Raw genomic sequence first — 27,145 nt, 5'->3', positions numbered from 1 at the left:
CGATGCGGGAATAAACGTCCGGCTCCCGGCGTGGGAGGAGGTTGAGAGGTGCCTGCCCGGGGTGCATCCCATGGGACCCGCTGGGCCATCCCAAGGACCATCCCAAGGACCACGATGGATTTCGGGGCCGGCCAAGCCACCATGGGGCAAAGCGGGACGGTGTGCTGTGCCGCAGCTGGCAGGACATACAGGGAGGGAGCAGAGCGTGGGGCTGGCCCCAGGAGGCATCTCCCTTTAGCCCCGGGGGGGGTCCGGGATGGGCCAATGCCCGGGAGGTGATGTTGGGGTGACGGCATCCTCTTCTGTTTCCAGCCTCTCACACCTCTTTTCCTCTCAGCAATGCCCCGTCCGGCACCGCAGCGGGGTATAACGCTGATTAATGTGGAATAACGGGGCAGCTCGTGGGTCTCCCGCCCCATCGGAGCGCAGATCCCCACCCGGGGCGTCCTCGCGCGTGATGGCGGCTGGTTTGAGGTTCGTCCGGCGGCGGCGGCACAGCCAGCCCTTCCCGCTGCCAGCGGCGAGCCGCGGCCGGGGGCGAGGATCAGCGCCAGCCCTCGCCGGGGGATGAATGGGGAGAGGAACAGAGACGCTACTGTCGGGGCAGCCCCAGGGCCGCGCTCCGCCTCCGCTCTTCTGCAGGCCAAGGGGGTGCCCCGCCATCCCGCTCTCCGGAAAGACGAGCCGTCTCCCCCACGCCATCTCCTCTCCGTGGCTGAATACCCACCCAGCGCCGGGGAAAGGCACGGGGATAAATCCTTGTTGTGATCCTGTTGGGTCCCGTGATATTACAAGCCGAGAGAAATGTCCTCATTATTTCCAGAATATTGAAGTCTAATAAATCCCGTCCTGCCTTACAGGATTTATTTCTCCCTTCATTGCTAGGAGACTCAGTCCTGTGTAATCCTATTGCTGCTCCAGGAGACGGGATGCGGCTTCCCGAGGGATGGTGGGCAGGAGCCGCAGCCCCGTTCGGAGCCACTGGTGTCCCCTGGGGATGGCTCCAGCCCTTCCAGCGTCCCAGTGCCACCCCCCTGTCCCGGGATGTACCACTGTCCTGGAGCTGTGCCCCGGCGTGGGTTCACCAAATGCAACCCATCTGATGGCTGGGACGTGGCTGGGCCAACAGGACATTAATTAGCAATTAGGCAATTAACGTGGCATGGCACAGCCTGCTGCCCTGGTCCCTGTGTGCCTCCTGTGCTCCCCCATTTGGGGGACCTATTTGGCACCCATTGGACACCCCTAATTGGGGTCCTCTGACACCTTCCCATGCGGGAAAAGCCGGGAAGAGCTGGGAAAAGATAGGAAAAGCCAGGAAAAGCCACGCCGGGCACAGACAGTCCCCCGTGGCATGGCGGCAGCCTGCCCGGTGCGGAGCCGGCCGTGCCTGGCTCGCCAGACACCGGGGACTGTCCCCAGGACAATGACGGACACATGAATATGGCTGGAAATTTCACCGAGGAAGCGTTTTCCATAGCAACCGTTGCTGGGGCAACCTGCATCCCCAGCAGCATCCATCCCGGAACACCCAGCCCGGCTGCGGGGGCCGGTGGGGCCCCTGCTGACCCCCACCCAGCGCCAGCGGCAGCAGGGATGCTCCGGTGGCACCCACCCGGCTCCGAGCACCCCCAGCGCCGCAAGGCCCCCGCAATGCTCCGCTCTTCATCTTCTTTTTTTTGGCATTTCATTTTCTTAGAAGTGGGAGAAGCCGAAGGGAGACCTGTTGGTGCCTGTCCCCCGCCCCGGGCGCCGGGCTGCAGAATCGGGGGGGGGTTGCGGGAGCTGTTGCCAGCTCAGGGCGCGCAGCAGATGCAAACGGCAATTTTTGGCTCCGACGCACCGAAAAATGGCCGGGATCGAGCATCAGTGGCGGATGCTTTAATCTGAGCGTCGCCACGGGGAGGGGGGAAAAGTACCAACGCCGGAGCTGGCGGCCCCTCGGCGCCTGCCTGAAGCCGTGCCACGGCAGCCTCAGCCCGGGGACACCCCGGGGACACCCTGGCATCCCAGGAGAGACCCCCGCCGGGCTCGGCCTCTTCGTACCCAACACACCGTGGCCTCGGTGGCAAGAGAGGGGCCAGGGAGCTCGGAGCCCGTCCCAGGGATGCCAGCAGGGTTCAGCCCCTGTGCTGTCACCGCTGTCACCGCTGCCACCAGCAAGAGGAAACCGCGGTCCTCCGGCTGCGGTTTGCGGGCGCGACCGCAGTCCCTGCTGCCGGGTATCTCCCACCCTGGGCCATGCCTCAGTTTCCCCTTCCGCCAGCGACGCGGAGGGGAACCTGCCTCCGAGCAGGGGACGGTGCGGGCAGGTTATCAACGCCGAGGGACAGTGGTGGCGGTTCCCGGGAAGCGGAATGACTCCCGCTTTTTGGGGAAGGGCACGTGTTTGCACTCCGTGGCCGCACAAAGGAGATGCCATGGCGGGGGATGGTGTGCGCGGGCAGAGGTGCGTGCCAGCACACGCCTGTGATGCTTCTGCGTGTCCCACAGGCCGCGTGGCACCCACGCGTCCCCGCAGGTCGCAACGTGCCCCATGCCGAGCCCGCAGCCCGCCTGCAGCCACCCTCCTGGCCCCAGCCCGGCTCGGCGCAGGTGCCGGCAGCGCCCGAGCTGCGGGCAGGGACTGCGGCTCAGCTGGTGGCGGTGGCAAGCCCGGGCTCGCCGGCCAGCGGGGCGACTGCGGGACACGTGGCCGGGCTGTTGGAACAGGCCGGGCAGGCAGCGTGACGGCTGCCGGGGTGCGCCAGGTGTGCCGCGGTGTGCCATGGCGTGCCATGGGGTGTGATGATGTGCCATGGTGTGCTGGGTGTGCTGTGCGTGCCATGGCGTGCCATGGGGTGTGATGATGTGCCATGGTGTGCCGTGGTGTGCCATGGTGCGCTGGGTGTGCCGCGGTGTGCTGGGTGCGCTATGGGGTGTGATGGTGTGCCGCGGTGTGCCACGGTGTGTGATGACGTGCCATGCGTGCCGTGGTGTACTGCGTGTGCCATGGTGTCCCACGTGTACTGTGGTGTGCCATCATGTGCCACGGTGTGCCACAGTGTGTGATGATGTGCCGTGGTGTGCCATCGTGTGTTGTGTGTGCCAGAGTGTGCCGTGTGTGCCGCGCTGTGCCGTGCGTGCCGTGTGTGCCATGGTGTGTGCAGTGGCAGGCCACGTTGTGCCACGGTGTGCCACGAGTACCACCATGTGCCACCATCCCGGAGCGGCAGCCGGGCCGGGGCGGGATGCTCAGCCGAGGGAAAGCAGGGAAGACCGGAGACGGGTTTGAACCCAAGGGGCTCATCCCGACACCACCCCCAGGTGGGACCGGGGTGACACCCGCCGCGTGCGCACCCCCCCGCCCTGGTGTGCGCTGCCCTTGCACCCACCATTGCAGACATCACCCCCCCCGCCTTACACACCCACCGCACTGCACCCACCCCTACCTGCCCCTTGGGCACCCCCCGACTCGTTACACCCCCCGCCCGTGACACCCCCATTACGCCCCCCTGCCCGTCCCGCACCCGTCCGATGGCCACTCACCTCCGTTACACCCTCGGTGCACACCCCAGTATCTCTGCTCGGCACCAAATACACCCCGGTACCACCCCCCCGGCACCCATTGCACACCCTTGCACGCTCGTTACCCTTCGCACACCCGTTACACAGCCTTTGCCCGTCACGCACCCGCCGCACACCCTGCACACACCCCCCGCACACACCCCTTCACGCCCGTTACCTGTTGCACACCCATTGCACACCCTTTGCACACCCCCATTGCATTCCCGTTACTCATTCAACACCCTTTGCGCCCCCGTGACCCTTTGTGCACCCATTACACACCCGTGACCTATTGCACACCCGTTACACACCCGTTACACACCCGTGACCCTTTGTGCACCCATTACACACCCGTTACCTGTTGCACACCCATTACACACCCGTTACACACCCGTGACCCTTTGTGCACCCATTACACACCCATTACCTGTTGCACACCCATTACACACCCGTTACACGCCCGTTGTACCCCTGTGGCCCTTTGCACACCCGTTACACACCCTTTGCACAACCATCACGCACCTGTTACACCCATTACCCTTTGCATACCCCTTACACCCCCTTTGCACACCCCTTACACCCCCTTTGCACCCCCGCTGCACACCCCTGACACAACCTTTGCACCTCCATTACCCTTTGCACCCCCGTTACACCCCCGTTACCCATTGCACCCCCGTTACACAGCCGTTGCATCCCTGTTGCACCCTGTTACCCCTCTGTTACAGCCCCGTTACCCTTTGCAGACCTGTTACACCCCCTTTGCACAACCGTTACACCCCCCTTACCCTTTGCACCTGTTACACACCCTTTACACCCCCATTGCCCACCGCACACCCATTACACAACCTTTGCACCGTTACACCCCTTTTGCACACTTGTTACACCCCCACCACAGCCCTGTGACCCCCCCTTACCCTTTGCACCCCCGTTACATCCCCATTACAGCCCCGTTACACACCCTTTGCACCCCCGTTTTCCTTTACACCGTTATACCCCCTTTACACCCCATTGCACACCTGTTACACCCCCTTTGCACACCCGTTACACCCCTATTACACCCTCTTTGCACACCCGTTACCCTTTGCACCCCCGTTACACACCCATTACATCCCCGTGACCCTTTGCACCCCCGTTACACACCCTTTGCACCCCTGTTATCCCCCCTTACCCTTTGCGGCCCTGTTGCACCCCTGTTGCACCCCCGTTACAGCCCCGTTACCCATTGCACCCCCATCACACCCCCGTTACACCCCCATTACATTCCCTTTACCCTTTGAATCCCCGTTACACCCCTGTTACACCCCCACTACAGTCCCTTTATCCTTTGCACCCCCGTTACACCCCCGTTATATCCCCATTACAGCCCTTTTATCCTTTGCACCCCCGTTACACCCCCGTTATACCCCCATTACAGCCCCTTTACCCTTTGCACCCGTTACACCCCCGTTATACCCCCATTACAGCCCCTTTACCCTTTGCACCCGTTACACCCCCATTACACCCCCGTTACACCCCCGTTAGCCTTTGCACCCCCGTTACACACCCTTTGCACGCCCATTACCCCCCGCTACCCTTTGCACCCCCGTTGCACCCCCTTTACCCTTTGCGCCCCCGTTACGCCCCCGCCGCACCCCCGCTACTCCTTGCACCCCCGTTACCCCCCCAGCTCTCCCCCGCCCCCCGAGGCCCCGCCCCCCCAGAGGCCCCGCCCCCTCCGGCGCGTCTCGGCCAATGGGCGCGGGCGGTGCGGGGCCGGGCGCTATAATGATCCCTACGGCGCCGCCGCCGCCAGCGCGCCGCCCGCCCGCCCCGCCGACCCCGGCCCGGCCCCGGCCCGCCGGCACGGCCCGACCCACCGCGGGAAGATGAACTACCTGGTGAGCCGCTCGGGGGGGGGGGGAGCGGGGGGCGCCAACCGGGGTGGGGACACGCGTGGGCCCCCTCCCGGTCAGGACGCGGGGTCCCGGGGTGACGGCTCACGGAGGAGGAAGGCTGCGGGCCGCCCTCCCCGCCCCGCCTTGCCGTGACCTTGGCCCAGCCCCGCCGTACCGGGCTTTGCCCCACCACCCTCCTGCGGGACCCCCGGGGAGGCGGGAGCACCCCCCGCCTTCCCCATATCGGCGCGGGAGAGGGGGGGGGGCAGGCTGCGGCCTGTCCTGCCGCCATGGCACCGGCAAACCCCATCCGCCGCAGGGGCGAGGCTTGGTGGCCCGGCCGGTGTCTGCCGTGGGGACGGAAGGGGCCCGGCGTGGGGATGGCCACGGCCACGGCTGGTGGGGGGGTGACTCACCGCCATGGCACTTCCTCCCCGGCGGCGGCGGGAAGGGGCGGGGGGGGGAGCGGGGTGGGGGGAGGCGGAGGAGGTCCCCCCCGAAACCGGGGAGGCGGAAGGGCCCGGCCCCTTCCCAGCACCACCTCCGGGAAGGATGGGTTGAACTCCAACGGGGAAGGAAGGAGAAGGCGGCGGGAGGGAGCGAGGAGATCCCAGCCGGTGGGACCCCGCTGGGAGAAGTCCGTCCTCCACCCCCGCCCTCCCCGGTACCGGTGGGACCCCGCTCGGCGAAGCCCCCCCGTCCCGTCTCCGTCCGAGATGACTGCCCACCGTCCGGCGGGGCCCGGCTCACCGCCCCGCCGCGGGGCTCTCTTGCAGAACGTGTTGGCCAAGGCGCTGTACGACAACGTGGCCGAGTCCCCGGACGAGCTCTCCTTCCGCAAGGGCGACATCATGACGGTGCTGGAGCGCAACACCCAAGGGCTGGACGGCTGGTGGCTCTGCTCGCTCCATGGCCGCCAGGGCATCGTCCCCGGGAACCGCCTCAAGATCCTGGTGGGGATGTACGACAAGAAGCAGCAGCAGCAGCAAGCGGCCGGCCCGGCACAGGGGCAGGCAGCACCGCAGCCGCCGGTGCCCCAGCCGGCTCTACCTTACCACCACCAAGGGGGGTACACCCCGCTGTCGCCTGCCTCGCAGTATACCCCCATGCACCCTGCTTATGCCCCCCAAGGGGACAACGTCTACCTGATGCCGGTCCCCAACAAGGGACAGCAGGGTCTCTACCCGGGCTCGGCGCCCACCGGACAGTTTCCGCCTGCCCCGGCGAAGCAGCCGCCCCCCTACCCGAAGCAGACCCCCCCCACACGCCTTCCCCAGCCCCGGCCAGGACATCTACCAGGTGCCCCCCTCCCTGGGCCAAGCAGCAGAGGCATACCCCGGGGGCTCTGCCAGCCCTCCCCAGGATGTCTACCAGGTTCCTCCCTCGGCCGGTCAGGCTCAAGACATCTACCAGGTGCCCCCGTCGTTGGACACGAGGAGCTGGGAAGGGCACAAGCCCCAGGGAAAGGTAGGATGGGGGGCTTGGGGGGGGTGGGTAGTGCGGTTGTGGGGTGCTGTGCAGTCTGCGGTGGTGTGTGGGTGCCAGGGCTGTGGGGTTTGGGCTTATCTGCCTGTCACTGTCTCTTGGAGTGAGTAGTCCTTGTGCTTATCACAGGGGGGTGCGTGGGCATCCTTCCCAGGGGGTCCCTGCAGTGGCTGAGGTCGTGTTCCCCCCCCTCCCCAAGCTTGGTGTGGGCTACCTGGTTTGGGGCTGGCACAGCGTTTGGCGCTCAGGCCCTCTCGGTCTCTTGTGTGTGCCCTGCTGGTGTCACCGAGGGCATGGCAGCCATGCCTGGGGTGGGCACGGGGTGCTGGTGAGCCACGAGCTGCTTGGAGATGACCTTTGGGTGGACCCTGTGGCTATGGAGGTGGTACCCGGCACATTACTGGGATGTTTCCTTCCTCTTGGGAGCGCGGGCAGGGACAGGCAGCCGGTGCCAGTGTGTTCTGGCAGTGCCAGGAAGCATGCCAGGGTGGATTTACCGGTGGTGAGGCAAGGATGAGCCACCAGCCCGTCCCCAACAGGGGGATGCCGGTATGGTGGCCTTGTGTGGGCCAGCCTAACGGCTGCATCCCAGACACCGGGCTCCTCTTGGCTCTGCCCCTTCCCTGGCACGTCATCCCAGGGAAGAGGAGCGAGGCCTTTTCAGCATCGGGGTTTTCCGGGAAAGGCTACCCTGACTCACGCCCGTGGAGGGAGGGGGGGATGCCAAATCACAGCCGGGGCACGGGGAGCATCCTAAAAGGGAGGACCTGCCAGTGCCACAGACCTCTGGGTTGGGTTATTTGCCACTCTCGTGTCCCCACGGAATGGCAAGAGGGGCACCGAGCCGTGGGCAGGGATCTGCCAACGCCCGCAGGGCGTTGGCAGATCCCTGCCCACGGCTCGGTGCCCAAATCGGCCGTTCCCTCCGGCACGCCGCGGCTGTGCCGGCTGGGCTTTGTCTCTCGCCGAGGCTCGCCGCTATAAATAACCGGTGATATCATCCCCGCCGTCCCCCCGGCGTCACCGTGAGAAGCGTGAACGCCTGGCCGGGGAGCGCCCTCCCGTGGGCACCGGTTTGCCCGGTGCCGGACGGTCCGGTACGGGATCCGGCATCCATCCTCTCTCCAGCCCCATCGTTGGGTGTTTGTTTTTTGGGTTTGTTTTGTTTTGTTTTTTTTTTTTTGGTGTGGTGCATGGTGGGGGACAGCTCGGCGGTGCCCAGCTCATCCCCTTTCCCTCTTGCCAGGTGCTGGTGCCCACCCGTGTGGGGCAAGTGTACATCTACGACTCCCCCAAGGGCGAGAAGGATGAGTATGATTTCCCTCGTCACCTCCTCTCTGCGGGCTCCCAGGAGATCTACGATGTGCCACCTGTCCGAGGAGGGGTCCCAAGCCAGTTCAGCCAGGAGGTGAGGCTGGTCTGGGGGTGGGGAGGTCGCTGGCTCCATCCCCCAGCGTAGGAAAAGCTCTGGCACAGCCTGGAATCCAAACCTGGGCACACTATGGGCTTTGGGGCTTCTTCTGGTGCCTTCATCTCTCCCAGCGGGCAGGAGGTGGGTGCCCACGCTATCCCTGACACGCTGTCCTGTGTTCCCCCCATCTCCAGGTCTATGACACCCCCCCCATGGCAGTGAAGGGTCTCAACGGGCAGGACCCAGGGCAGGAAATCTACGACGTGCCCCCCAGTGTGGAGAAAAACCTGCACCAAACTGTAAGTGCTGCTGGGAAGCTCCCAGCTTCTCCGTGTCAGAAAGGCACAATTTACAGTGAGAACAATCGTTCTCCCCAGGGGGACATGGTGGCATCCCTGGTACTGGGATGCGAGGGGATGGGGGTGCTAGATGATCTCATCTAGGGGGTGAGGTTGGACCAGGTGATCTTTCAAGGTCCCTTCCAAGCTGAGCTGCTCTAGGATTTTGTGATTCCCACCCCAAAGGGGGATGCGGGAGACCGGGGGTGCTGTGGCAGCCTCCCCAGGACCAGGGGTGCCCCTGGGGCACGTGGCTCCGTCCTGCTGCGCACCCAGCACCGTCTCGTGTGCCTGGGGCTGGCACTGACGTGCCCCATGGCACAGCCCACCCCACCGATGGGACCTGGGCTGGCTCTCCTGGGGATGCTGACGGTGCCTGCTGCCACCCTTGCAGGTGTACGATGTCCCCCCCTCGGTGAGCAAGGACGTGCCCGATGGCCCGGCGCGAGAAGAGACCTACGACGTGCCCCCCGCCTTCGCCAAGCAGAAAGCCTTCGACCCCTCCCGCCACCCCCTCATCCTGGCCCAGCAGGAGCCCTACTTGCCGGAGGATGTCTACGACGTGCCACCGGCCGCTGGCAAAGGTGCTCCGGAGCTGCCACCCTCCCACGAGATCTATGATGTGCCCCCCAGCCTCAAGAAGCTAGGGGGGTCGGCATTCCCCTCCCAGGAGGTGTACGATGTGCCCCGGGACCTGCACGCCCTGGGCAAGGGCTCCCTGGACACAGAGGGCGAGTACATCTACGACGTCCCACCACAAGTGGACCGCGAGGCCAAGGGCACCGACACCAAGCGTCTCTCGGCCTCCAGCACGGGCAGTACCCGCAGCAACATCTCCACCTCCTCGCTGGACGTGGTGCCCGTGAAGGAGCCGGCCAAGGCAGCCAGCAAGGAGTTCTCCCTGGACTTGGACGCCGCCATGGAGACGCTGGCCAAGCTCCAGCACGGCGTCAGCGGCGCCGTCTCCTACCTCATGTCCTTCATTGGCGCCAACTGGCGCAGCCCCGAGCACATGGAGGCCAACGCTGCCAGCATCCGTGGGGCAGCCGAGGGCGTCCGGACGGCCCTCCGGGACCTGCTGGAGTTTGCCCGGGGGGCGGTGGGCAATGCAGCCCAGGCCTCCGACCGTTCCCTCTATGCAAAGCTCAGCAAGCAGCTGCAGAAGATGGAGGAGGTCTACCAGGCCCTGGCGCGGCACGGCCAAGCGCTGGATGCTTGCCACTGGGCCCCGAGCGCCCTGGCCGGCGGCAAGCCAGGCACGGATGACTTGGAGCACTTCGTCATGCACTCGCGCGGCGTCCCCGATGACACCAAGCAGTTGGCCTCCTTCCTGCATGGCAATGCCTCCCTCCTCTTCAAACGGACAAAGCCGGCGGGGGAGAGCGGTGGCCACGGGCCCCCTCACCCCTCCGACAAGGCCAGCAGCATCCAGTCGCGGCCCTTGCCCTCCCCACCCAAGCTGCTGGCCCAGGAGTCACCAGATGGGCCCTATGAGAACAGCGAGAGCGGCTGGATGGAGGATTACGACTACGTCCATCTGCAGGTGGGTGCGGGCGGGGGAGGGCTGCTCCCCATGGGTGGCTTTTGTGCCGGCAGCTTGGGCATCTCTGAGCGTGGTGGTCCTTCTGCCACCCACATCTTGCTTTTACCCTCCAGCTTGAGGACTGTGGGGACCAGGGGTCCCCAGGGGCTCGCTCCCTGGAGGCTGGTGTCGCCGACCCCCGTGACATGCCCCTTTCCTTCCCTGCAGGGCAAGGAGGAGTTTGAGAAGACCCAGAAAGAGCTGCTGGAGAAAGGCAACATCATCCGGCAGAGCAAGGACCAGCTGGAGCACCAGCAGGTAATGGAGCTGGGGGGGGGGGCTTTGTGTCCTGCTGCCGTTGTCCCCGCCACCAGCGCTCTGGAACACGGCCCCTCTTGTGTGGCTGTCTCCATGGCCGGGTCTGGCTCACCTCCCAGGCCAGCGCTGTGCCAGTGGAGATGGCCATCGGCACCTTCCTCCTGGAGAGGAGCCTGGCATGGCTGTCCTGGGGATGGCACTGTCCCTTGCTGTTTTCCCTGGGGCTGGTGGCCATGCCAGTGGCTCCAGGGAGGGGAGAGGGCCCTGGCTCAATGGCCATCCTGCCTCACACCCCTCACCCTCCCACAGCTGAAGCAGTTCGAGCGGCTGGAGCAGGAGGTGACGCGCCCCATCGACAACGACCTGTCCAACTGGAGCCCCCCCCAGCACTACGGCCCGGCGCGGGGCGGTGGGTCCCTGTGTCCCGCCGACCGCCAGCTCCTCCTCTTCTACCTGGAGCAGTGCGAGGCCAACCTCACTACCCTCACCAACGCCGTCGACGCCTTCTTCACCGCCGTCAGCACCAACCAACCCCCCAAGATCTTTGTGGCCCACAGCAAGTTCGTCATCCTCAGCGCCCACAAGCTGGTCTTCATCGGGGACACGCTGTCCCGCCAGGCCAAGGCCCAGGACGTCCAGCACAAGGTGATGCACTACAGCAACCTCCTCTGCGAGATGCTCAAGGAGATCGTGGTGACCACCAAGGCGGCCGCCCTCCACTACCCTTCTCCCGCTGCCTCTAAGGACATGGTGGAGCGTGTCAAGGACCTTGCCAACAGCACACAGCAGTTCAGGATGGTGCTGGGCCAGCTGGCGGCCATGTGATGGCCCTGGGCTGCTGTCCCCTCCCCATGGTCCCCACCCTGTCCCCTGACATGCGTCCCCCTCCATGAGAGCCCTCTCTGCCCGGTGCAAGCGGACATGTACATAGAGACTCCCACGCGCACCGGGGGCCTGGGGCTCTGCTGGTAGAGGGGTGAGGGGCTGCAACCATCATCCCTCCCCACCCCGACTCTTCTTCCTCCCTCTGGCCAGAGGCCAGGGTTGGTGTTGGAACTGTGCCCATGATGAAGCAAAGCTGGGAGGCGGATTTGCGCCCTCTCCCTCCCCACTGTCCCTTCTCCCTACGAAACCAGCGGGGTTGCCCGGGCGGGATGCAGGATCCCTGCTGAATGAAGACAAGGCTACGCCTGGCAAGGTGGGGTGATGCTGTGGCTGCTCCTCTCTGTGAGGGGGGGGGCTCCCAAGCCATCTCCAGCGGATTTTAATGGTGTGGAAGCTGCTCCTCGCAGTGGGACGGCCAGTGTTGGGGAGCAGCGGGGGAGGGATGGGATGTGCTGTCCCTGGGGGCTGTGGATAAGGATCCCCAGGGGGATTAAGGGGTGATGGTGGAGGGGCTGGGGGCAGGAAGGGTCTGACCCATGCGTTCTCACGTCTCGGGTTTTGCAACTGTACCAGCTGTAACCGAAACGCAAACCGAAATTGGTGCCTTTTGAACACAGGGGAAGCTTCCGCTGGGTCCCGGAGCTACAGAGCGGCAGCCCCTCGAAACTCAGCCCCCTGCCCCTCAGCAGCATAAAGATTTGCCTAGAAACCCCCCCAGCTCCTGTGTGTCTGCATCTGCCTGCTGTGGGGAGGGGTTGGGGTGTCCTGTCCCCCCAAAAGACATCATGGTGGGGGGGGGTGCAAATGAGTTTATTTGGGGGGATCCCTGACCCACAGGTGTGGGGAGGGCAGGCTTTTGGGGAACAGGGTTGGGGAGGTGGCATCGCAGGGCAGTGGGACCACCCCAGCCCTGACTCTGGGTGCCTGCTGTCCCCCTGTGCCTGGGGATCGTGAGGTTGTGGGGGTCCAGTGTGGCTGTGCTGTGGTACAGGGTGTCCAGTGCTGGTGCACCCCTGGGATCGTGGCACCTCCTGGGGACCCCAACACCCCTAGGACCACGGCACCTCCGGTCCTGTTGGCACCCCTGGGACCATGGCACACCCAAGGGGACCCCTGGCACCCTGGGGACCACTGCACCCTGCGGGGGAACCCCAGCCCCTCTGGGACCAGAGCACCCCCATGGGGACCTCATCACCCAGGGGACCCCAGCCCCAGGGGCTCCCTGGCACCGCAGGGCTCCCAGCTCCATGCGCACCCCAGCAGCACCGGGGCCGTGGCCCCACACAGTCCCAGGGGGACCCGTGTGGCACCCCAACACCCCCAGCGCAGCTGGGGGACAGGGCGGCGCCGCTGCCCCACGGACCTCCCCCTCCCCAGGACCCTTCCCCTCCGAAGACCCTTTCCCCGCCCCACGGCGCCTCCCCTCCCCGGGACCCCTCTGCCCAGAGCCTTCCCGGCAGGATCCCACCTCCCCGGACCCCTCCCGTGCCCAGCCCGGCCCCCCGGGGCTCCCGGCACCCACGCGTGCATGGACTCGTCGTGCCCGTGCTGCTCCCGCACCGCCACGGCCGTGGAGACGTTGGGGGCCCCCACCACGGCCCGCAGGGACGCCACGAAGTCGGGGGGCAGCGGGGGCTGCGGGGGGGGAGAGAGCGGGGGTCCCGTCAGGGCGGGGGCAGGAGGGGGCCAGGGCCCGGCACACACACACACCCCCCCCCTCCCCCGCAGCTCGGGGTGCGGGGACGCTCCGGGGGCCCGATCCCGCCGCGCCCCCCCGGCCCCCGCCCGGCCCCACCTCGGAGCAGCAGCTCCGGCGCCCCAGGGCCGCCCCCAGCCCCAGCACCCGCCGCAGCGCCATGGCGGGGACCAGCGCCCGGACCGCCACGGGGACGGGGACGGGGACGGGGACGGGGACGGGGAGGGGACGCTGCCCTCCGCCGCCCCGGCGGCCCTTCCCGCCCCCGCCGCCGCCTTAAGGTGGCTCCGGCTGGCGGGGGGCGGGCTGGGACACGGGTGTCCGCCCCAGCCGGGGGGCCCTGTGCCTCCAGCGCCCACGCCGGGGTCCCCGTGCCCGGCCGGGCGTCCCACAGCTGGCCAGCTGCCGCCAGACGTGACCTTGTCCCCACGTGTCCACCCGGGTGTCCCCGCACCTGACCAGGTGGCTCCACAACTGACCACGGCCCCATATGTCCAGCCACATGTCCCCACACCTGACCTTGTCCCCACGAGTCCACCCAGGTGTCCCCACACCCAACCAGGTGTCCCCACACCAGGACACGTGCCCTCGTGCCTGGCCAGCTGTCCCCACTCCCTGGCCTGGTGTCCCCATGGGAGTCCACACGTGGCTCCGTGTCCCCACGCCTGGGGTACAGCCACGTGTCCCCAGCCCTGCTCAGGTGTCCCTGCACCTGGCCCCGTCCCCTGCCTTGGTCCTCTGCCTTGGTTCTGTGTCCCCAGGGAAGGTCACATGTCCCCAAGACGACTCCTTGGCCAGGGCTCTCTCAGCCCAGCCAAGTGTCCCCTGCCCGGTCTCTGTCCCTGCATTTGGACACATGTCCCCCCCTCTGGCCAAGGGTCCTGGACCCTGTGGAAGACCGTGTGTCCCCGAGCCGCCAGCCTTCCCGGCCAGGTGTCCCCATGCCCAGACAGGCGTCCCCGTGGCCCCCATACTCATGTCCCCACCAACCAGGTGTCCCCATGGTCCAGCCATGCCGGCCGGGTGTCCCCATGTCCAGAGAACTGTCCCCAAGCCCAGCGCGTGCCCCCGGCCCAGGCCACGTGTCCCCCAGCCCTCCGGCTGCCCTGTGTCCCCCTCCCGCCCGTGCCAGTGTGACAGCGAGGACTCAGCGTGGTGAGGGTGACAGCGTTTATTGGCGGCCTCAGTTGGCGGCCAGGATGGAGTTGATCCAGTCGCGGAGCATGGTGACGCGGGCGTAGACGCCGGGCACGTTGGGGTCGCAGGTGCTGCTGCCCCAGGAGACGATGCCCACCAGGGTCCAGGCGCCGTCCTTCTGGCACACCAGCGGGCCCCCGGAGTCGCCCTGCGAGCAGCGGGTGAGGGCAGGGGACAGGGGGTGCGGGGGGCGCGGGGTGGCGTGGGGGCAGGGCACGCGGGGGCACCTACCATGCAGGAGGAGGCACCGTCGGCACCGGCGCACACCATCACGTCAGCGATGCGGAACCCCCAGTACTGCTTGCACTGCGCGTTGGTGAGCAGGGGCAGGGCCACCTGCTGCAGCACCGCCGGCGTGTCCGAGGCTGCGGGACAGCGGGGGTGGCGTCAGCGCCGGCCACGGGGACAGGCACGGGGACGGGGATGGGCATTAGGAAGGGGTCTGGGCAGGAGGATGGGGCTGGAGGATTGGGCTGGGGATGAGGATGAGGACAGGGATGGGGACTGGAGATGGGGATGAGGATAGGGATGGAGATGAGGACGAGGATGGGGAAGGGGACGGGATTGGGACAGGCGTGAGCACAGGGGTGGGCTTTGGATTTGGAGATGAGGCCAGGGATGGGGATGGGGATGATGATGGGGATGGGGAAATGGAAAAGGAGGGGAATAGGATGGGTATTGAGGATAGGGGCAGGGATGAGAATGGGAATGGGGATTGGGGATGGGATGGGGATAGGGATGAGCATGGGGACGAGCATGGGGACAGGGATGAGCGTGGGGATGGGACAGGGATGCGGCTGAGGATGCGGCTGAGGGTGGGGCTATGGAGAAGGATGGGGCTAAGAGTGGGATGGGGGTGAGGACAGGGATGGGGACAGGGACAGGAAGGTGTGGTACCGTTGGGGTCAGTGAGCCCCCAGCCGGTGGTGACACAGGTCATGCCACCCGGGAAGTCGTCGGTGGACTGGGGCAGGCAGACGGGGGACACGCGGGCCGAGAAGCGGGCTGGGGTGGCCAGTTTGATCAGGGTGATGTCGTCGCGGATGGTCAGCATGTTGAACTTGGGGTTCTTGAAGACCTGGAGCAGGCGGCACCGCTCCCAGCGCCTGCACCCTCGGCCGGGGCGCCGGGCACCAGGGACTCCACCGGGACCAAGGGGGACCCCAGGGACCGATGGGGACCCGGGGAATGGCCCTGTGGGTCCCAGACCCCCTCCGGGGGGGTCCCTGGGGTGCAGATCCCATCCCCTGGGGCACAAGGGCAGCAGGGACGCGGCAGGGACTCACGGGGACCCCAGGGAGCAGAGCCCAAATCCTGCACTGAGAGGGACCCAGGGAGTAGATCCCAACTCGGGGACAGACGGATGGCAGGGACACCCCAGGGACACCAACGGCAAACAGGGACACCAACGGGGAGCAGACCCCAAACCCTGGGCTGATGGGGACCCGGGCAGCAAACCCCTGCCCCTGGGGCACTGCACAATGGGGACAATCCAGGGACACCGAGAGGGACTCGAGGGGACCCTGGGGGGGCAGACACCAAATCCCCAGCTGAGGTGCCCTCAGGGAGCAGGTGACAACCCCGGGCATCAATGGGTGCCAGGGAGCAGGGAGCAGACCCCAAGCCTCAGGACGCCGGGGCCACCAACGAGCCCATGTCCCACCGGGGTCGCTGCTGGCCGGGGACCTTGCGGCTGCTCAGGGCCCCCCAGGGCAGCCCCCAGCCCGGGCACACTGGGGAGCAGGGACACCCCGGGTCACATCACCCCCAGGGAATGATGGGGACCCTGCGTTCCTGATCCCCTCCCATCGCTTGATGGTCCTGGGGATGAGGTCCCGACCCTTGGGATGAGCAGGAGCAGGGACAGCCCAGGGGACCCAAGCCCAGGGATGCGGGGCACCGTGGAGACCCCAGGGGACCTCACCCTCGGGCTGAGGGGAACCAGGGACCCCTTGGGGTCCCGACCCCCAGGACAAGGGGGACCCAGACCCGCAGGGCTCCCCGCCATGGCTGTGGCACCCCACAGGCACACGACCCCCCCACGCCGGCGGTACCTTCTCGATGCTCAGCTTCTGCTGGTCAGGGGAGGGCGAGTCCTGATCGTACGCACCCACCACCACGGTGTCGGTTTTCCTGGGCACAGGCAGGCGCTGAGCACCAGGCACAGGGATGGGGGGTCCTGGGGACCCCGTGCCCAGCCCCGGGCCGGAGGGCGGCAGAGCCGGTGCCTACCTGACGCCACAGTGGGCAGCGGTGACCACCCAGTTCTCGCTGATCAGCGACCCGCCGCAGAAGTGGAAGCCGTCGTAGCGCTGACGGGAAGAGTTGCTGTCAGCACCCGGCACCGCCGGGCACCACCGCCGGGGTGCTCTGTGCCCAGACCCTGCCCCTTCACCACCTCAGCACCCCTCGGCACCCCCCCAGCACCCTGGGCACTCACCTGGAGGGAGACCTGCCATGGCCAGGACCCTGGCACCGCTGGCTCTCCGTTGACGATGCGGTTGTAGCCGCGGATGACGGTGTGTGATGGCGGGCACGCCGCAGCCTGCGGGGTACGGGCAGCCGTGGAATGGGGGGCTCCGACCACCCCGGCCCCGTGTCCCCCCACCACCGCCGCCACCTCCCCCCAAGCCCCTCGCCCGCCCCACCGAGCCCCACGGCCCCACGCACTCTCCACGGAGAGGGTGGCACGGGCAGAGCCCGCCAGCGCCAGGCAACTCAGCAGCCACAGCAGAGCCATCGTCACTCGTGGGACAGACCCTGCCTGGGGCTTGCCGCCTCTTATACCTGCCGCTGGGCACAGCCCCGCCTCTGGCCTTGGCGCTGTGGCCTCGGGAGATAGCATGGCACCCGGCATGGCTCCAGGACACGGCCTGGGAGCGTGGCACCTGGAGCTGATGGCCTTGGTCGGAGCCATGGGCCGGCAGAGGTGGGTTGAAGTGCTGGCTTGAACATGGTGCTTGCCTGGGTGCGTGGGGAGGGCTGTCACCAGGTGGCTGAGTTTGGAATGGACCTTGGAGCCCACCTGGTCCAACCCAGCAGGGTCACCTGGGGACCATGTCCAGGTGGCTTCTGAGTATCTCAGTGGATGGAGACTCCGCAGCTGCCCTGGGAAACCTGTGCTGACTCAGTCACCTCACAGTGGCTCAGTCACCCCACAGTGACATGTGTCTCCTGACGGCCAGAGGAACCCTCCTGCATGTCAGGTTGTCCCATCGCCTCTGGTCCTGGTACTTGAGCACCAGTGGAAAGAGCCTAGCTCTGTCCCTCTATTGCAATCAGAGATGTTCCTGTCCCTTCCACATCTCCGTGGACTCTCTCCAGTATGTCCCTGTCTCTCCTGTACTAGGGAGCCCACACTGGACCCAGCACCCCAGGGGTAGCGTCCCCCTCCCCAGCACCGAGCAGGGCGGGCAGGGTCCCTCCATGACCTGCTGGCAATGCGCTGCCTTTTATGGCTGCCATGAGGAGCCATGGCTGGTGTCTGGGCAACCCAGTGCCCACCAGCGCCTGGGGTCTGGTCAGCCACTGCCCAGGCTGGGGCACAGGGTCCCCGCTCATCCCCGGGGCCATGGCCCCACCTGCACCCAGGGGTTGGCCAATGGCCATGGTGACAGGGCTGGCACTGTGCCGGCGGTGCCGTGCCGGGTGCCATGCTATCTCCCGAGGCCACAGCGCCAAGGCCAGAGGCGGGGCTGTGCCCAGCGGCAGGTATAAGAGGCGGCAAGCCCCAGGCAGGGTCTGTCCCCACGAGTGACGATGGCTCTGCTGTGGCTGCTGAGTTGCCTGGCGCTGGCGGCTCTGCCCGTGCCAACCCTCTCCGTGGAGAGTGCGTGGGGCCGTGGGGCTCGGTGGGGCGGGCGAGGGGCTTGGGGGGGAGGTGGCGGCGGTGGTGGGGGACACGGGGCCGGGGGTGGTCGGAGCCCCCATTCCACGGCCTGCCCGTACCCCGCAGGCTGCGGCGTGCCCGCCATCACACCCGTCATCCGCGGCTACAACCGCATCGTCAACGGAGAGCCAGCGGTGCCAGGGTCCTGGCCATGGCAGGTCTCCCTCCAGGTGAGTGCCCAGGGTGCTGGGGGGGTGCCGAGGGGGGTGCTGAGGTGGTGAAGGGGCAGGGTCTGGGCACAGAGCACCCCGGCGGTGGTGCCGGCGGTGCCGGGTGCTGACAGCAACTCTTCCCGTCAGCGCTACGACGGCTTCCACTTCTGCGGCGGGTCGCTGATCAGCGAGAACTGGGTGGTCACCGCTGCCCACTGTGGCGTCAGGTAGGCACCGGCTCTGCCGCCCTCCGGCCCGGGGCTGGGCACGGGTCCCAGGACCTCCCCATCCCTGTGCCTGGTGCTCAGCGCCTGCCTGTGCCCAGGAAAACCGACACCGTGGGTGGTGGGTGCGTACGATCAGGACTCGCCTCTCCCTGACCAGCAGAAGCTGAGCATCGAGAAGGTACCGCCGGCGTGGGGGGGTCGTGTGCCTGTGGGGTGCCACAGCCATGGCGGGGAGCCCTGCGGGTCTGGGTCCCCCTTGTCCTGGGGGTCGGGACCCCAAGGGGTCCCTGGTTCCCCTCAGCCCGAGGGTGAGGTCCCCTGGGGTCTCCACGGTGCCCCGCATCCCTGGGCTTGGGTCCCCTGGCTGTCCTGCTCCTGCTCATCCCAAGGGTCGGGACCTCATCCCCAGGACCATCAAGCGATGGGAGGGGATCAGGAACGCAGGGTCCCCATCATTCCCTGGGGGTGATGTGACCCGGGGTGTCCCTGCTCCCCAGTGTGCCCGGGCTGGGGGCTGCCCTGGGGGGCCCTGAGCAGCCGCAAGGTCCCCGGCCAGCAGCGACCCCGGTGGGACATGGGCTCGTTGGTGGCCCCGGCGTCCTGAGGCTTGGGGTCTGCTCCCTGCTCCCTGGCACCCATTGATGCCCGGGGTTGTCACCTGCTCCCTGAGGGCACCTCAGCTGGGGATTTGGTGTCTGCCCCCCAGGGTCCCCTCGAGTCCCTCTCGGTGTCCCTGGATTGTCCCCATTGTGCAGTGCCCCAGGGCAGGGGTTTGCTGCCCGGGTCCCCATCAGCCCAGGGTTTGGGGTCTGCTCCCCGTTGGTGTCCCTGTTTGCCGTTGGTGTCCCTGGGGTGTCCTGCCATCCGTCTGTCCCCGAGTTGGGATCTACTCCCTGGGTCCCTCTCAGTGCAGATTTGGGCTCTGCTCCCTGGGGTCCCCGTGAGTCCCTGCCGCGTCCCTGCTGCCCTTGTGCCCCAGGGGATGGGATCTGCACCCCAGGGACCCCCCCGGAGGGGGTCTGGGACCCACAGGGCCATTCCCCGGGTCCCCATCGGTCCCTGGGGTCCCCCTTGGTCCCGGTGGAGTCCCTGGTGCCCGGCGCCCCGGCCGAGGGTGCAGCGCTGGGAGCGGTGCCGCCTGCTCCAGGTCTTCAAGAACCCCAAGTTCAACATGCTGACCATCCGCGACGACATCACCCTGATCAAACTGGCCACCCCAGCCCGCTTCTCGGCCCGCGTGTCCCCCGTCTGCCTGCCCCAGTCCACCGACGACTTCCCGGGTGGCATGACCTGTGTCACCACCGGCTGGGGGCTCACTGACCCCAACGGTACCGCACCTTCCTGTCCTGTCCCCATCCCTGTCCTCACCCCCATCCCACTCTTAGCCCCATCCTTCTCCATAGCCCCACCCTCAGCCGCATCCTCAGCCGCATCCCTGTCCCATCCCCACGCTCATCCCTGTCCCCATGCTCGTCCCCATGCTCATTCCCTATCCCCATCCCATCCCCAATCCCCATTCCCATTCTCATCCCTGCCCCTATCCTCAATACCCATCCTATTCCCCTCCTTTTCCGCCTCATCTCCAAATCCAAAGCCCACCCCTGTGCTCACGCCTGTCCCAATCCCGTCCCCTTCCCCATCCTCGTCCTCATCTCCATCCCTATCCTCATCCCCATCTCCAGTCCCCATCCCTGTCCTCATCCTCATCCCCAGCCCAATCCTCCAGCCCCATCCTCCTGCCCAGACCCCTTCCTAATGCCCATCCCCGTCCCCGTGCCTGTCCCCGTGGCCGGCGCTGACGCCACCCCCGCTGTCCCGCAGCCTCGGACACGCCGGCGGTGCTGCAGCAGGTGGCCCTGCCCCTGCTCACCAACGCGCAGTGCAAGCAGTACTGGGGGTTCCGCATCGCTGACGTGATGGTGTGCGCCGGTGCCGACGGTGCCTCCTCCTGCATGGTAGGTGCCCCCGCGTGCCCTGCCCCCACGCCACCCCGCGCCCCCCCGCACCCCCTGTCCCCTGCCCTCACCCGCTGCTCGCAGGGCGACTCCGGGGGCCCGCTGGTGTGCCAGAAGGACGGCGCCTGGACCCTGGTGGGCATCGTCTCCTGGGGCAGCAGCACCTGCGACCCCAACGTGCCCGGCGTCTACGCCCGCGTCACCATGCTCCGCGACTGGATCAACTCCATCCTGGCCGCCAACTGAGGCCGCCAATAAACGCTGTCACCCTCACCACGCTGAGTCCTCGCTGTCACACTGGCACGGGCGGGAGGGGGACACAGGGCAGCCGGAGGGCTGGGGGACACGTGGCCTGGGCCGGGGGCACGCGCTGGGCTTGGGGACAGTTCTCTGGACATGGGGACACCCGGCCGGCATGGCTGGACCATGGGGACACCTGGTTGGTGGGGACATGAGTATGGGGGCCACGGGGACGCCTGTCTGGGCATGGGGACACCTGGCCGGGAAGGCTGGCGGCTCGGGGACACACGGTCTTCCACAGGGTCCAGGACCCTTGGCCAGAGGGGGGGACATGTGTCCAAATGCAGGGACAGAGACCGGGCAGGGGACACTTGGCTGGGCTGAGAGAGCCCTGGCCAAGGAGTCGTCTTGGGGACATGTGACCTTCCCTGGGGACACAGAACCAAGGCAGAGGACCAAGGCAGGGGACGGGGCCAGGTGCAGGGACACCTGAGCAGGGCTGGGGACACGTGGCTGTACCCCAGGCGTGGGGACACGGAGCCACGTGTGGACTCCCATGGGGACACCAGGCCAGGGAGTGGGACACCTGGCCAGGCACGAGGGCACGTGTCCTGGTGTGGGGACACCTGGTTGGGTGTGGGGACACCTGGGTGGACTCGTGGGGACAAGGTCAGGTGTGGGGACATGTGGCTGGACATATGGGGCCGTGGTCAGCTGTGGAGCCACCTGGTCAGGTGCGGGGACACCCGGGTGGACACGTGGGGACAAGGTCACGTCTGGCGGCAGCTGGCCAGCTGTGGGACGCCCGGCCGGGCACGGGGACCCCGGCGTGGGCGCTGGAGGCACAGGGCCCCCCGGCTGGGGGCGGACACCCGTGTCCCAGCCCGCCCCCCCGCCAGCCGGAGCCACCTTAAGGCGGCGGCGGGGGCGGGAAGGGCCGCCGGGGCGGCGGAGGGCAGCGTCCCCTCCCCGTCCCCGTCCCCGTCCCCGTCCCCGTCCCCGTCCCCGTCCCCGTCCCCGTGGCGGTCCGGGCGCTGGTCCCCGCCATGGCGCTGCGGCGGGTGCTGGGGCTGGGGGCGGCCCTGGGGCGCCGGAGCTGCTGCTCCGAGGTGGGGCCGGGCGGGGGCCGGGGGGGCGCGGCGGGATCGGGCCCCCCGGAGCGTCCCCGCACCCCGAGCTGCGGGGGAGGGGGGGGGGTGTGTGTGTGTGCCGGGCCCTGGCCCCCTCCTGCCCCCGCCCTGACGGGACCCCCGCTCTCTCCCCCCCCGCAGCCCCCGCTGCCCCCCGACTTCGTGGCGTCCCTGCGGGCCGTGGTGGGGGCCCCCAACGTCTCCACGGCCGTGGCGGTGCGGGAGCAGCACGGGCACGACGAGTCCATGCACGCGTGGGTGCCGGGAGCCCCCGGGGGGCCGGGCTGGGCACGGGAGGGGTCCGGGGAGGTGGGATCCTGCCGGGAAGGCTCTGGGCAGAGGGGTCCCGGGGAGGGGAGGCGCCGTGGGGCGGGGAAAGGGTCTTCGGAGGGGAAGGGTCCTGGGGAGGGGGAGGTCCGTGGGGCAGCGGCGCCGCCCTGTCCCCCAGCTGCGCTGGGGGTGTTGGGGTGCCACACGGGTCCCCCTGGGGACTGTGTGGGGGCCACGGCCCCGGTGCTGCTGGGGTGCGCATGGAGCTGGGAGCCCTGCGGTGCCAGGGAGCCCCTGGGGCTGGGGTCCCCTGGGTGATGAGGTCCCCATGGGGGTGCTCTGGTCCCAGAGGGGCTGGGGTTCCCCCCGCAGGGTGCAGTGGTCCCCAGGGTGCCAGGGGTCCCCTTGGGTGTGCCATGGTCCCAGGGGTGCCAACAGGACCGGAGGTGCCGTGGTGGCAGGGGTTCCAGGGGTCCTCTTGGGTGTGCCAAGAGGTGTGTTGGGGTCCCCAATGTCTCCACGGACATGGGGGTGTGGGAGCAGCATGGTGACGACAAGGCCATGCACACATGGGTGTGGGGGGCTGGGAACCCCGGATGAAAGGTTTGGGGATGGGAAGGGTCCTGGGGAGGTGAAGGGCCATGGGGACGGGAATGGTCTGGGCAGGGGAAAGGGTCTGCAGACTGAACGGTTTGTGGGATAGGAGCAGGGGCTGTGGAGGGGCAGGGCCTCAGGAAGAGGGAGGGCCGTGGGGCAGCAGTGCCACCCCGTCCCCCCAGCTGTGCCCCCCCCGGACGCCGTGGTGTGGCCCCAGTCGGTGGGGCAGGTGCAGGAGCTGGCTGCGCTCTGCTACCGCTGCCGCGTCCCCATGGTGCCCTTTGGCACTGGCACCGGCCTCGAGGGCGGCGTCAACGCCGTGCAGGTACAGCCACCCCCAGCACCCCTGGCACCCCCTGTCCGGGGGGGGGTCTCGGTGCCCCAGCCGTGCCCAGCCATGCTGGTGTCCCCCCATGCCAGGGCGGCGTCTGCTTCGACCTGAGCCGCATGGACGCCATTGCAGAGCTGAGCCTTGAGGACTTCTCGGTGGCGGTGGAGCCCGGCGTCACCCGCAAGGCCCTCAACAGCCACCTGCGTGGCACGGGGCTCTGGTTCCCCGTCGGTACTGTGGGTGCTGGGGCACTGAGGAGCAGCTGAGGGTGGGGATGCTGGGGATGCCTGTGGAGCTGGGGGTGCCCAGGAGGCTGAGGGTGCTGTGGTCCCAGGGTTGCTGGGGATGCCCATGAGGGTGCTGTGGTCCCCGGGGATGCTGGGGAGCCCATGGGGTTGGGGGTCCTTGTGGTGCTGAGGTCCCCATAGAGTGCCATGGTCCCAGAGGTGCTGGAGGTCCCCCTGGGGTGCCGTGGTCCCAGCGGTGCTGCGGTCCTCATGGGACTAGGCATGCCATTGTCCCAGAGGTGCTGGGGGCGCCCATGGGTGTGTGGAGGGGCCCCGGGAGGGCTGGGCTCCCCACTGAGGTGCCGTGGTCCCAGGTGTGCCCATGGGGGAGAGGGTGCCGTGGTCCCAAGGGTCCTGGACTTCCCATTGTCACAGGGGTGCTGAGGTTGCCACTGAGGTGTTCTGGTCCCAGGGGTGTCCATAGGGGAGTGGGTGCCATTGTCCCAGCGGTGTTGGGGGTCCCTACTTAGGTGCTATGGTCCCAGGGGATGCGCCGGGGGTGCCCATGGGGGAGTGGGTGCCAGGGGTGCTCAGGTGCCCACTGAAGTTCTCTGGTTCCAGGGATGCACCAGGGACGCCCCTGGGGGAGTGGGTGCCATGGTCCCAGGGGTGCTGGGGTCCCCCACTGAAGTTCTCTGGTTCCAGAGGTGCCCCTGGGGGAGTGGGTGCCATAGACCCAGGGGTTCTGCGACCGCCATTGAGGTGCTGTGGTCCCCGGGGTGCACCAGGAAAACCCATGGGGAGTGAGTGCCATGGTGCCAGGGGTGCTGGGGCCCACATTGCGGTGCTGTGGTCTCAGGGGTGCACCAGGGGTGCCCATAGCAGAGTGGGTGCTGCAGTTGCTGGGGTGCTGGGGTCCCCACTGAGGTGCTGTGGTCCCAGGGGTACCCACAGAGGAGCGGACGCCCCAGTCCCAGGGGGCCGGGGGCCGCCCACTGAGGTGCTATGGTCCCAGGGGCACCCATGGGAGAGTGGGTGCCAAGGTCCCAGGGGTGCTGGGCTTCCCATGGTCCCTGGGGTGCACTGGGGCTGGTGCAGGGCCAGGGTCCCGGGGTGCCGGCCAGGCTTGGTATGGGATCCCATGGGGTCACCCCGTGGCCCCGTCCCTGCTGCAGCCCCCTGCCCCATCCCCAACCCACAGACCCCGGGGCGGATGCCTCGCTGTGCGGCATGGCGGCCACGGGTGCCTCAGGCACGAACGCGGTGCGGTACGGCACCATGCGGCCCAACGTGCTCAACCTGCGTGTGGTGCTGCCCGACGGCCGCCTGCTCTACACCGCTGGCCCCGGCCGCCAGCCCAGGTGGGTGCCTGGAGGCGGGGGACGGGGCCATCCCGGGCAGGCACCGCACCGGCACCTGGCTCACCATCCCCACGCAGGAAGAGGGCGGCCGGCTACGACCTGACCTCGCTCTTCGTGGGCTCCGAGGGCACCCTGGGCTTCCTGACGCAGGCCACGCTGCGCCTGCACCCCCTGCCCGAGGCGGCCGCCGTCACCACCGCCGCCTTCCCCCAGCGTGCGGGCGGCTGTGGCTTGCACCGTCCAGGTGCTGCAAGCCGCCGTGCCCGTGGCCCGCATTGGTGGGTGCTGGCGGTGGGGCTGGCGGTGGGGACGGGGACTGGGGGCCGGTGGTGGGGCTCAGTGCCACCTCCTCCCACCCAGAGTTCCTGGACGAGGTGATGGTGGGTGCCTGCAGCCGCTTCAGCAAGATGGAGCTGCCGGTGGCGGCCACGCTCCTCCTGGAGCTCCACGGCTCCCGGCACGGCCTGGCCGAGCAGCAGCGGCAAACGGGTAGGGATGACACTGGCACAGGGATGGTGTGCCACAGTGGGCACTGGGACCAGGGCATCGGGGGTCCCAGAGCCAGGGCTGGGGCTGTGGTGGGCACTGGGACCAGGGGATCGGGGGTCCCAGAGCCAGGGATGGGTGCCTGGGCTGGGGGGGGGGGTCCCTGGGGATGAATGCTCAGGGACAGGGGGTCAGGGGGGACCAGGGATGTCCTGGTGTGAAGGATGGTGCTGGGAAGCCATGGTATGGCTCTGGGGTGAGGGGCGGGTGCCCAGGGCCTGCAACAAGGGGAGCAGGTGTGTCCTGGGGTGAGGGATGGGTGCTCAGGGCCGGGAATTGGGGGATCTCGGCGTCACCAGGGTGAGGGACAGACGTCCAGAGCTGGTGACTGGGAGACCGGGGAGCCCCATGGATGTGGGTGGGTGCTCATGGACAAGGGACCAGAGACTGGGGTCCCAGGACGTCCCGTGGTTGTGGATGGGTGCTCATGGACAAGGGACCAGGGGTGTCCTGGGATGAGGGATGGGTGCCCAGAACCAGGGCCGGGGGGGGGCCAGGGCTAGGTTCCCAGGATGGGGACTGGGGAGTGATGGGGGGGTCACCAGGTGCCCAGGGATGGAGGGTGAGGGGGACCAGAGGCATCCGAGGGCGATGGATGGGTGCCCAGGGACAAGGGGACGAGGGGTGTCCTGGGATGGCTGCCCAGGATGGAGACTGGGGGTGCTGGGATGAGGGCTGGGGGTGCTGGGGGTCCCCTCCTGGCCCCATCCCAGGGCTCCTGGCCACTGGCAGAGGAGATCGTGCAGCTGAACGGCGGCTCCGGCTTGGCCTGGGCGGAGGAGCCGGAGGAGCGCGGGCGGCTCTGGGCCATGCGCCACAGCGCCTGGTATGCCGCCCTGGCCCTGCGGCCCGGCTGCCAGGTGAGGGACGGGGACGGGGATGATGGCGGCGGCGGTGCCTCGGTGGGGCTGGAGGCACCACGGCTCTGCCTTTGCCCCAGGGCTACTCCACGGACGTCTGCGTGCCCATCTCCCGCCTGCCCGACGTGGTGGTGGAGACCAAGCGGGACCTGCAGGACTCCCGGCCTCACCGGTCAGCGGGGCTGTGGCCACCCGGGACGGCGGGGGGTGGGGGGGTGTCAGCTGGGGGGGGACATCGTCCTCCCCGCCTGACCCACCACCCCACAGGCCCCATGGTGGGACACATCGGTGACGGCAACTTCCACTGCCTCCTCATCTTCGACACCCAGGACCCCGATGAGACCCAGCGCGTCCACGCCTTCGCCCAGCGCCTGGGCAGGTAGGGATGGGGACACCCTGGAGCAGGGGGGGACACAGACAGGTGGCCCCGTGGCATCCCCTGACACCCCCCCCCCCAACCCCATCCTGCAGGCGGGCGCTAGCAGCGGGGGGCACCTGCACCGGGGAGCACGGCGTGGGGCTGGGCAAGCGGGGGCTGCTGCTGGAGGAGCTGGGCCAGGAGGGGCTGGACACCCTGCGCAGCATCAAGGCAGCGCTGGACCCCCACAACCTCATGAACCCCGGCAAGGTGCTCTGAGGGGACCCCGTCCCCCCGCAGCCAGGGCCGGGGTGGCCCCGCTGACCCCCAGTCCCCGTCCCGTCCCCACCCCTGTGGGTCAGGGTTCCCCAACCCCTCAATAAACCCCTTTGCACCCGCAGCCTCCACGCGCCGTGATGTCTTTTTGGGGACACATGCACACACACACACACACACCCCCCCACCAGCCCCTCCCCAGAGGGGTCCCTGTGCCAAGCGGTGCACACAAGGTCGTCCCCCCGCCCCCAGGGCAGGGGGACCAGGGGGACCCCCACTTTAGCTGCTTGCCCAGAGCTGTGCTTGCCAGAGCTGGGAGCCGTCTGGGTCATGACGAGTTCCACCACGGCCGTCCCCATGCCAAGTGGACATGGGGAAGGGGGGGCATCGGCGGTGGGGAGGGGGGAAGGGCGCTGGGAGACCCTGCAGGCATCGCCTGCTTCACCAAGAAAGC

At 68.1% G+C, this 27,145-nt stretch overlaps 5 protein-coding genes and 1 long non-coding RNA gene across 6 annotated transcripts in view; 4 read left to right on the top strand and 2 right to left on the bottom strand.

Annotated features, from left to right (window-relative positions):
* CFDP1 (craniofacial development protein 1) overlaps nt 1-514 on the top strand; it is a 74,694-nt gene extending 74,180 nt beyond the window's left edge. The window contains exon 7 of the mRNA XM_054200954.1: nt 313-514. Coding sequence (XP_054056929.1) covers nt 313-370 — 58 coding nt within the window. The 3' untranslated portion in view covers nt 371-514. The remainder of the gene's footprint in view (nt 1-312) is intronic.
* The window catches only part of LOC128909367 (uncharacterized), a 199,762-nt gene extending 186,443 nt beyond the window's left edge, over nt 1-13,319 (bottom strand). Inside the window, exons 1-2 of the long non-coding RNA XR_008466346.1 lie at nt 13,175-13,319; nt 12,902-13,014 (exon numbers count right to left, since the gene is read on the bottom strand). This is a non-coding gene — a long non-coding RNA (uncharacterized LOC128909367). The remainder of the gene's footprint in view (nt 1-12,901; nt 13,015-13,174) is intronic.
* On the top strand, nt 5,342-12,087 carry BCAR1 (BCAR1 scaffold protein, Cas family member). Its single transcript, XM_054200942.1, is given in 8 exon segments — nt 5,342-5,423; nt 6,197-6,676; nt 6,678-6,887; nt 8,152-8,313; nt 8,511-8,615; nt 9,049-10,197; nt 10,405-10,494; nt 10,804-12,087. Coding segments are annotated over 8 exon segments (2,724 nt in total). The 5' UTR covers nt 5,342-5,411; the 3' UTR covers nt 11,320-12,087.
* Nucleotides 13,320-14,241: 922 nt separating the features above from the next.
* LOC128909364 (chymotrypsinogen 2-like) lies at nt 14,242-17,012 on the bottom strand. Its single transcript, XM_054200957.1, is given in 8 exon segments — nt 14,242-14,420; nt 14,504-14,637; nt 15,170-15,350; nt 16,327-16,405; nt 16,505-16,584; nt 16,713-16,793; nt 16,795-16,817; nt 16,943-17,012. Coding segments are annotated over 8 exon segments (810 nt in total). The 3' UTR covers nt 14,242-14,258.
* A 1,013-nt stretch (nt 17,013-18,025) lies between these two features.
* Nucleotides 18,026-20,758, top strand: LOC128908990 (chymotrypsinogen 2-like). The gene is given in 8 exon segments (XM_054200068.1): nt 18,026-18,101; nt 18,228-18,331; nt 18,461-18,540; nt 18,639-18,654; nt 18,656-18,718; nt 19,688-19,868; nt 20,362-20,495; nt 20,580-20,758. Coding segments are annotated over 8 exon segments (810 nt in total). The 5' UTR covers nt 18,026-18,031; the 3' UTR covers nt 20,742-20,758.
* A 1,023-nt stretch (nt 20,759-21,781) lies between these two features.
* Nucleotides 21,782-26,822, top strand: LDHD (lactate dehydrogenase D). Its single transcript, XM_054198140.1, is given in 13 exon segments — nt 21,782-21,844; nt 22,007-22,117; nt 22,409-22,415; nt 22,915-23,057; nt 23,153-23,294; nt 24,492-24,651; nt 24,729-24,858; nt 24,860-24,929; nt 25,012-25,140; nt 25,930-26,057; nt 26,138-26,214; nt 26,311-26,436; nt 26,529-26,822. Coding segments are annotated over 13 exon segments (1,452 nt in total). The 3' UTR covers nt 26,695-26,822.
* The last annotated feature ends 323 nt before the right edge of the window (nt 26,823-27,145 follow it).

This window comes from Rissa tridactyla, chromosome 4 (assembly GCF_028500815.1).
Source record: "Rissa tridactyla isolate bRisTri1 chromosome 4, bRisTri1.patW.cur.20221130, whole genome shotgun sequence".
NCBI classification, from domain to species: domain Eukaryota; kingdom Metazoa; phylum Chordata; class Aves; order Charadriiformes; family Laridae; genus Rissa; species Rissa tridactyla.
The sequence above is the reverse complement of the archived record's forward strand: the minus strand, read 5'-3'. Positions and strand labels throughout refer to the sequence as shown.